The sequence below is a fragment of the Etheostoma cragini genome, chromosome 17 (genome assembly GCF_013103735.1).
Source record: "Etheostoma cragini isolate CJK2018 chromosome 17, CSU_Ecrag_1.0, whole genome shotgun sequence".
NCBI lineage: Eukaryota > Metazoa > Chordata > Actinopteri > Perciformes > Percidae > Etheostoma > Etheostoma cragini.
The window spans coordinates 8,651,067-8,661,567 of record NC_048423.1 but is presented as its reverse complement, the minus strand read 5'-3'; the positions used below and the strand labels follow the sequence as shown (position 1 = coordinate 8,661,567).

General features: G+C 38.9%; 1 protein-coding gene across 2 annotated transcripts in view; it reads left to right on the top strand.

The window, feature by feature from the left end:
* Positions 1–1,289: 1,289 nt before the first annotated feature.
* The window catches only part of adam12 (ADAM metallopeptidase domain 12), an 88,071-nt gene continuing 78,859 nt past the window's right edge, over positions 1,290–10,501 (top strand). The window contains exons 1-3 of one of the 2 annotated variants that reach the window (XM_034897812.1): positions 1,290–1,403; positions 2,142–2,203; positions 2,329–2,677. In XM_034897812.1, coding sequence (XP_034753703.1) covers positions 2,563–2,677 — 115 coding nt within the window. In that variant the 5' untranslated portion in view covers positions 1,290–1,403; positions 2,142–2,203; positions 2,329–2,562. Of the gene's footprint in view, positions 1,404–2,141; positions 2,678–10,501 lie in introns of those variants that run through there. The other variant, XM_034897813.1, reaches the window with a different exon arrangement.

Sequence of the window (10,501 nt, the reverse complement as noted above, 5' to 3'; positions counted from 1 at the left end):
CTCTCTCTCTCTCTCTCTCTCTCTCTAAGGCATCATGTGTCTATATGTCTCATTGCTATCTTCGCATAATGTGGACTGTGTACTCTGAGACCCCTCAGTTGGCCTAGACTGACTCAGATGTCCCGAGGGTAAGGCTGATATGTCTGGCTTAGAAAGCAGAACCCTAGCTGAGCTTGCAGGGCTAATTGTAAACATTGAAGCAGAGACACTGATTATGAGTGTTTTGCCGTTAGACATTGGCGAGAACCAATTTTATCTGAACATCTAGCCTCATGGACATCTCTCTCTAGCAGTGTCTCTGTATTCCCTGATTGTGATTCTAACGTTCAAACAAGTAGTCTGCTCAATTAAAATCTAAGATATTTACTGTATCTTAGGGAGAGCAACAGACAAAAGAACATAAGAAATTCAACAGTTAAACGAGTACAGCCGAACATAAACATTTTTTTGGGGTTGTAGCCTACATTTTAATGAAACTATTCAGAGAGAAAATGAAGATAGACCAATCCTGTAAGACACATGCGTTTAATCATTTTCTTTCCAGTGTGTAGCCTCAGTGGAGATGTAGAATTAACTGAGCCTGCGCAGAGACATCTGTGATTTGTTGGTCTGCGCCTTACACAAACTAGGCTACCTTTACACGTGGCCGGCTATTTTCATAAACGGACATTTCAACCTCTCAGTTTTCAAAACCAACATCGTGCAAAGCTGTTAGTTTTCAGAGAAGTGTTTGGTTACACGTGCCCATGAATAGATGCATAGACAGTCAAAGAAATATATATATGCTTTGAATGCCGTCAAAAGCAAGCCTAACCTGTAGGTGGCAATGTAACGAGAAGTTGAAGCACATGTTAGCCAATAAGAATCCCGAAAATAGCAACAACTGCAACGAATCACTTCTTCTCTCTTCCTTACTTCCTCGGTAGCCTTAACCTCCGTTTGTCTCAGTTTACATGCAAACGTGTGAACGAAGGTTTTCAAATTCTCAACTCCGGCCCGAGTTTTTAGAATGAGTCGTTTCAGAGGCAAATTCTCTCAAGGGCACAAACGAAGGCAAATTTTACTGGGAACTGAGGGTTGAACAGGTTAAAAGCCTAACATTTTTTTGAAATGTCAATGAATAATCCCTTCAGTGTACATGCATAGATTTAATTCTATAGAACTCATCAAAGGGTTTCACACTACATTTTCCAGCCAATTACATCCTTGGCAGTGCCGTAGTGAAACCGCCTTGGGAAGTGCCCTTTTTTGTATTAAACTTGGTTATGTTTCTGAAGGAGTCAATCATCTTAATCCACTGTGCACCCACTAGATAAAAAACCCACGACATTTTATTACACCAGAGAGCAGTTGAGACTAAGCCATAGAGACAGAGGACTGTAACAAATGGAGATACATCAAAGGTCTTATTAACTGTATAATGTTTGAAAATATGTGTTATGTGTACAAAGAAATGTGTTAATTTGAAGAATCATCCATCAATACACTTTGATGTTTCTTAGCTAACCAACTGATTCTGGCTCAGTTTAAAGTTTACCTAGTTCCGGAGACTGTAAAAGAAAACATGTTTATATAGACATACTTCCTGCTTGGAAATACATTGTTTGTACATCCTGTTATGTTGTTTGTTATGTATCGTTATTGTTATTTCAATTGTGTTTTTAAAAGTTAAGATAGTTTACCTAGCTACTGACCCAAAGACACGTAGGCAGTTGGGCTGCAAACTTGCTACTAAGCTAACCAGCTAGCGTCCCCTCCAAAAACGTACAGGAATATGTCAACACATTATTTTTTACTTGTTATCCAGCAGCCGGTTGCATCTTTAAATGTACTTTTGTTATCTAACATACAGTATGTCTACAACATAGACTGTATCTTGTCTATGGTTTACCACCTGGACAGATAAAGTTTTGCCCGTAAATGCTCTCATGCGACGCTAACTTTTTGTAGGCTAACACTAGCTAACGTAACGTTACTTTTGCAGTATTTTACAATTGCACATTTTTCAACATCTTTGTTTTTATATACTAGGATGTTTTTCGATATGAAATAGCTTACTTATACCGTCTCCCTAACACACATTTAGCTAGCTAGCATTTAGTGGTAAGGTAATAAAACTGCTTCTTTTTGTCTGGCTTTAGGACCCAGCGGTGCCTAACGCGCACATGGCGAAGTGTGGCTGCTCCGGTCCTGGAGGGGATGGGTATGGCGAGTCCGCTTCACTACTCACTATCATCCTCTCATTCTGCCTCTTCTACTGCTCCATGCCATACCCCTACCACATGAGCAACGTTTAGCCAACACATGTATTTGTACGTTTTCCCCCAGACCGTTGCATGCCAAACGCCTGGCGTACGAGGGAAAAGTTTTGACGGCTTTGGTGTGACAGCCTTCCACATTTCGTTGGAGTCTAGGTGTTGACGCTTCTTTCACACACTACACCACTGTAAACTGCTTTGATCTGTATCGCCATCCTGTTACCTGTGTGAAGTCTGGTCGTGCAGCTTAACGCACTCTGATCGGAGCGCTTTCTCCGACTTCACCTCCCCGAGCCCAGGCATCATGAGAACCTGGAGGCGGCGGAAGAACTTTGCCTTTATGCTCTTTGCTCTCTGCGTCTGGTGCCTGTCCACGGCGACGGAAAATGCTGACAACACGCTTTACAATGCACATGAAGGTGAGTAGACAACATAACCGTCATTTGCCTAATTGTCATGTAGTTAGTGCTGCAACATGATTTTTGGATTGTTTGGACTGGCTTTCAGTTTGATCAAGAAACATAATTTACAGTGTAAGCAGCTCTGTCTTAACAGTAATACCTTGTAGTATTAGTTTATAGACATTCCAAAATGTTAAATGGCTTATCTCCCTTGTTTTATAGAGGTAGGCAACTTCATGGGACACTTAAAATACTAATGTTACACACCAGCTTTGCCACTTCTCTTTTCCTACGTCCCTTCTTAATTGTCTTGCTGTGCATTTTACATTTGGGAAATGCAGAAGGGAAAACAATTGTTTTTAGATCCATCTTTTTGCTCAGATGAAACAATACAGGGAAGTGTCAGGATGGACGGAGATCCAGGAGGATACAGTGTTATCTTTAGGTTGTAAACATAAACCAAACAGGATGCTGTTATTATTCAGCAGCTAAAGTTATTCTGCTGAATGAAAAAGACAGTGACATATTGTGTTTATGGGGCAGAGCATGAGTCAGGATACATATGTTTGTGTGTGTGTGTGTGTATGAATGTAGAATCAAGAATGGCTAGATAAAGACAGAAACATTTATTCTTACAGATTCACCCCCTTGTGAACCATAGCTATACTCTTATTGATATGTTAAAATGTTGTTGAGCTGTCAAACTGGTTTCTGGGGAGCTTGACATGTTGGCAAGTTGGGGTCCAGCATGCTCCAATTATAAATAAGGGTAAAATAACCTCTAAATAATAACAATTTAAATAGCGCATCTCCTTATCTTGGGTGATTCAAATACATATAGTTGTTCTGTAAAATGTACTGCTTAAACAACATTGCATGTCACAATTAGAGCAGGTACCATAGATGCAAAATTCTGAGAAGAGCAGATAAACACTATGATAAAAATAGAACTGTGGGTCATGTCTTAATAATTTAAATGCACTCCATCTTGCAGTTAAATGCAATGTGAGACCACAATTTTTTGAAGATAAAAAATGCACAGACTGCTCTTTGTTTATAATTTTGTGCAAACAAAACCTGAAGCCGGAGGATGCCTCATTAATAGTAACACACAAATTATAGCAAAGCCTAATTGAAAATTACCCACGCTCGCAGAGAAACAGAAAGATACAGTTCAGGAGATGTTTATCACTCACATTATCCCAATGTGGGGTCATTACAGCTCTCACTCAGAGGGTAGCTGGTGTATGAATGAATGAACGGAGTGAGTCAATATAGTATTTTAAAGGGTTATGTGAGTATTGAAATAGGGTTGTACATACCCCCTCCTTAATGTCAGCAAGATACTGACTTCAGCCTCTCTCTAAAATGTTTGTCATGGCCTGCCTCCACCTTAGTGGAGACTATGCTACAATGGCTTTATCATGCTGTAGTTTGTGAGACAGAATAAAGTCCATCCATCAGTTTTGTCATTGTTTCTACTAATTTTTTTTGGTTTAAAGCTTTAGTGCGTAACGTTTTGATTTTAATGGACGTCCGTTACATTCAAGCTATTGCGAAATAAGTTGCTACAAAGCTAATTAAGCTCTACAAAACTCTCAAGATTGTGTTGTCCGGTGACATTCCTGCTCAGAAGCTTGAGTCAAGAGTCCATCATGTTTTTTTAATCCTCCATGTCCTTCTTGGCTATTTGCAACTGCGTGGAGGAGGGCTAAAGGCTGCATCATGCGGACGCCCCGACAGTGTTGCTGTCATTACTTAGAATTCCTCATGGGGGCGACAGAAACTACGCACGCTTTAATGATGACAAGGTGGGCATAACTGGAAACGTGTTGTCCCAGGAATAGTTGATTAAATTGCATTTATGGTCTAGCTTCCATGCTAAATGTATGTATGTAGCTTAAATATATGCATATAGGCCTACTGGTAGATTGGTATGCCATTCAAAAATGCAATACAGCACAAAGTGCAACAAAAACTTATGGTTTTAAAAAATACCAACATAATTTTGGATTCTAACTTGACACCATCTTCCCAAGAAAAAATACAATATCAGTCATTTCAGCAAATGCAAGAAAACAACATATATTCACTGTATGCACATGTCATAAATCCCTCTAATGGGTGAAAACTATGAAATGACATTGGTGAAAAGGCACAAAGTCCCTACCTATCTATCTAGCTATATATCTATCTATCTATCTTTCTTTCTTTTACCAAGACGATTATTCCCTAACCTTAACCAATCCATTTTTTTTTTACCTAAACCATGAGCTTTCCCTTACCAAGTCATTTTGTATGCCTAACCAAACCTTAACCATGAACCCTTTTGAAAGGCACTGTCAAAAGATTTTAGCGTGCGGATTGGAGCGTCAGATCAGAAAACCTTTTGCTGTACAGTATATGGGTTGTTCTAAAAGGCCATGAAATTACAAATCATACATTTTGTCATTACATTTGAAGAAGGTGTTGCATAGTTTTGGGAAAATGAATTAAATAGTAGAAGTACAGGTTAAAGATACATTAATTAATTAGCAGGGGGAAAAAGTTTTCTGGTAGTAATACAAAGCTCAGTAAAGTGTAGATATTGTCAAAGGTAGATATCCACTTGTGGCCAGTGGCCTACATCCGTTACAATGAGTTTCCTGACTTTAGCCGGATTTGTGATGATTGCCTGCCAGGAAAAAACGATAGTTTTGACATGCGTGAACGTGGCCTAAGTCCTCCATTGTCAGAACACTTCTGAGTTTGTCAACAATCAGCTGTAATTGGCTACCTGGATCAAAACTGTGTTGTGTTAGCAGTTACATAAGTCAGTGATGCATCAGACAATAGATTTGTAATAGCTTTAAAACATTTTACTCATCATTTCACTCATGTCATATTGTCCGTCTCCCATTGCCAGAAACTCCCGGTGTCAGAAACAAAACCAATCAGATGTTGAATCCTTTCAACATAAGAAAGAACACTTAAAATGATAAAAGTTGACTGACAGCTTCTTAAGTGAATCTAATAGTAGTAACACATTTTTGTTTAAAGCTTGATTAATAGAACCACATCTGTATAAAGGGTTAGTGTAATTACATTTTTAGAAAAACAGTGTATTAAAGAATCTACTTAGTCAAACTCATTTGATCAGTATGTAGTTAAATTGACAGTCTGCTAATTAGTTTAAAAAAAATTAAATTAAAAAAAGTATCATAAAGGCAAGAAATACAGACTTGATGAATTGCTCTCTCTTTGTCTCTCCTCAGCATATTAACTGGTTTTCTGAGGGTCTGATTTTTTTTTCTGGCAAAGGAAACTCAATAAATAATTAGAGAGAACCAAACAACCCGGATTAGATTTGAGGATACCATCTGGTCAAACCACAGCATCAGACCAAATTAATTAATAAGATTAGAATGTCTGTGTTGTCTAAGAAACTGGTGGAGAGGAGAATACCACCTGACCTGGGCACCCTGAAACTCCACACACACTCCTTTTGGCCTCTCAGGTGCATAGCCCACCTTTCAGCACACTTTCATGGGATGTAACTCACTCCCATCCTGCAGTCTGTGGAGGAACGCTAACGTATGGCTCTAATTCAGGTTAAAACAACCCCTTTCTGCTAAAGCCCTTTAGGATATAGCCTCACCCTGGTCTGTCTTTCAAACCCTAGGGGTGCCTGTTGCTGACATTTTGAGAGCAGGCTGGCATTGATTTGCTGGACATGAGGAACGACAGACACAGTCAGAAACATCTCTGTCTGTTAAGCATCATTGGTCATTATAGCCATCAGTGTGATTTAGCTTCCTACTGCTTAACACGTGCGGCTCTGCCCGAGGATGACGGGATCACAGATATACAGTAGATAAGCCGATGTTATGAGATGGCAACAAAACACACAACACACAAACCAGAGTCATGCACAACACAGAGATGCATACTGCTGTGTGATAATCTGAGAAACTAACATGCACACATGGAATACTGCTTTGAGCTATTCCAGATGTCATGAGTGAGACAGGGAAGATGAGAAAGAGGGAAAGGAAAGAAGATGTTGGAGCTGTATTGTGAAGATGTGACAATTCTGGGTGACAGACAACAGAGCTGCTGACCACCACCTGCAGGGCCTTGAGAGAAATAAGTCAGTCTTGTGTGTGATAAATGAAGGTAGATGCATTTCCCCCCCGATTCGCATCAGCCTTCAGAAAATCAAAAGAGACATAGAGATAGGTGTGAAGGCAGTCACCTACCTCTCTCATCCATTTACAGACAATTTTCTCTGAAATTCAGAAAAAATATTCCTTTGTGTGAAGCAAAGACAGGAAGACAGGAATAATGAATAGATGTAAGGTAGTAAGGTAACATGAAGCCACTGCTGTCACAACATATCTCTGAACAGCAAGCTGTTGATATCAATGCTTGAATGCAGAATAAAAACACCTATTGGATTTACTGACACATGCAGTCAGTTCTCACATTTCAAAATGAATGAGAGGTGTAATAGAAGAAATGATTAGAATTTTGGCTTAGAGAAAAGAGCCGATGAACTTATGAATCCTTAAGAGCAGTGGTTGCTTTTTTGTTTTTTCTTTGACATAGCGCCCAGTTTTTCGGGGGGATGAGAGTAAGGATAGAACAAGAAAGTGAATTGATGCAACAACATGATTCTGGTTTGAGACTCACACAGTTGGGCAGCGGACTGAACCACTAGGTAGCCCTACATCAATCATTTCTCAAAAGAAAGGTCATCACACCTTTGTGTCAGTGTATTTACTGTGAGACATCGTTGATTGGTGTCCAGCCGTGTTCTTAAACCATCGGCCTTCACATGTGAGAGCTTTTGATGCAGGGAATAGAGGCTGTTTTGAGCGAGTATTATATGACATGAACATCTTTTGTATAAAAAGTCCTCTGAGGCAGAGGTTGGTCATGTTTTGCTCACAGCAATTTTGGACCTCTTGACCTTTACATTCGTTTGTGTGTGTGTGTGTATTAGTGTTGTACTTGAATGAATGTCCTTCCTTGCATGTTTTGCAAAAACCTGACACAAACTGTTGTGGGTGTTGTGCAAGTTTAGTACACATTGAACGACAATGTTATCGAAAATATAATTACAGATTTTTTGGATGAATATAATGAGAGAAACAAGAGTTTGTCCCTAGAGCCATGCCAGCAGCTCTGTGAAGTTGTTTGGCACAGCGATTCTGTGAGCTAAATGCTAAATGTTGATGTTTAGCCAGAACAATGTTTACCATGTTTACCATCTTAATTCAACGTGTTAGTAGGCTAAAATGTGCTAATTAACACTGGTTATGTAGGTATTTGGTCAAAAACTAGTGGCAATCTATTCCATTGATGTTGGGATAGGACCAAAGTGGTTGACCGAGTAACCGAACTATCCAATCAGTTTACCAACATTGCCCTCCATAGAGATTCTGCTGCCATTGCTGAAAATTCATATTCGTTGGAACCCTGCCTCCCCCACAGATAGCTGCTAGGTGACCCAGCATGTGATACATTTCTGTTAATCCCCAAATCCCCCAAGCTGAAGTCACCATAGCTCTGAGATATAATGCCCAAATCTGTGCAGGACAAGAGGGGAATTGGCTTTTCCACTGTTGCTCCCACAGGATGGGAGCAGGACACACAAGCCACAAGCAAATCTCACTAACCATGGGAAATCTCTTATTATCATTATTTCACTGTCAGCCGCTGACCTCGTAGCTTACCCCATAAGGACAATAATGGGCTGTTCTGTTTGGAATAGATGGGGGGGGGGGCACATCCAGGATTAACACCTTCTCAACTTCAGCCTTAATTACTTCAGTGTGGCATCACAGGGTAGATAGAGGGAGCGTTTGTTGAAATATGGCAATGAGGGAACACTCCTCCGAAAAGGCTTTAGGCTTCGTCAATAAGAAAATCATAATGTTGTTGAAGTCAAATTATAAACCCCCTCTTTTCTTTCTGTATCTATTTGATTTTGTTTTGGACAAATTAGCAAATCTAAGATGAGAAATTAAGGTGAGAAATAGGCAAACAGTAACCAATGTACCGTCTGTAGTCAGTCCACAGTCTGCTGGCCTGCGAGTTGAGAGATCCAGGCACTGGTAAGAGGAAAAGAAGTGAACATTGTTCATTTACACATAATACCAAGATTATTATGATAACAACTTAGTTCAGTATTGGCAAGGCATTCCTGTAAGTAAAACGTTTTGAGAGGAAATAATTGACTCTTCTGTGAAAACAACAAAATTGCCCTATTCGATCGGGAGTGTAACTTTTTTAAGCCTCACTTATTACATGCGGCTCTTGGGATAGTAATATGGGTTTATCATACTGTAAAAGAAGTTAAAAGCTAAGAAAAAAAAAGCTTGTTTCTGGTAAACATGGAGTGAGGCAGAAATATCATTTTATAATCTTGCCCTTCTACCATCATCTCTGATCAAATCTGCTAATAATGTAAAAACATGTTTGAATATAACTTTCAGAGTTAGTCTTTGAACATTTCTAGTGCCTGGAAATTATAGCTCCGGCCAGTGTCCTGTTAAATATACTAGGAATGCTTGATTATTGAAAAAAAATCATTATCACAATTATGTTGGTCAATATGATTATTTTTCATCATTACTCATTGACTTTAAAAACAAAATCAACAGTGAAAACAACTTAAACTGTGAAATTTCCTTTACTTACAATTTACAATTACTTACAAAATCTAATGTGCAAAATAACTGATTTTCTCGATTACACTGTTTTTGTGATCCTTAGTAGCCGAAATCGAGATCAAAATTTGATGAACTTCACAGTCCTAGAATATACTGTCATAATCATTTTATTGCTGGAGGACTAATAGAGTGTAGCCAGTTAGCGCTAGCCAGTTCATTATGCTCCTTAAGATGAAAAAAACATAAGCTCTCAGTGTAGAAAAGGAAGACTATACATTTATTTCAATTGACTTATTTTGTCAATTAAAGAGTCTTTTCTTTTAGTTTCTTTGAGCAAGGCAGTAAACCCCAACTGCTCAGAGCGCCATCTAGCAGTGATGGGGCTGCTGTAGTCAATTCAGATAATGACTCACTAATCACGCCAACATCTCTCTCAACAACAACATTTGTGTGTGTGTGTGTCTGTGTGTGTGTGTGTGTGTGTGTGTGTGTCTGTGTGTCTGTGAGACAACAGAGAAAAAAAAATGAATTTCTATAAAACAGATTAATAAAATATATCACATATATTCATATGCAGCAAAGTAGCTAGCACTTCAGAGAGCTACAGCTGTACTAATTCTTTTGAACAATGCTGTATACTTTTGCAACTCTTTTATTAGTCTCGGAACATCATCATTAAAGATGAACTGTGTCAGCAGCAGAGGCTGCTTTATTGCAAAAAAGGATTTGTCAGAAATCTTTAACAGGAGGAATTGTTAAGGACTCGCTTTGATGTTTTAGAAGGAGGAGTGTTTATTATGAAAGGAAACCAAGGCCTTATTTTAGTGCTGAGTTTCACACTTTGGCAAGACTCACTCCAACCAGTAGTATGGAAGACCCTAAGACAGTCCAAAAGATTATGTTGATATCTTTCTATTTCACTGGGTGAGTAAATGCAAGGACAACCTCACAGGTATCAATTGTTTAGTTGTGAGTAGTTACATGATATTTGACTAGGACTATTAAGGAGGGCTGCACGATCAGGCCCAAAATGAAATCCAATTTATTTTGATCAATATTGAAATCACGATTAATTATCATTATTATTTGTTGATTTTAACCGAGACAAATTTTATTGTCACATAGGCTATTTATAACTGCTTTCACATCCATATTGTGCTACATTCCTCTTATGTTGAAGTTGTAT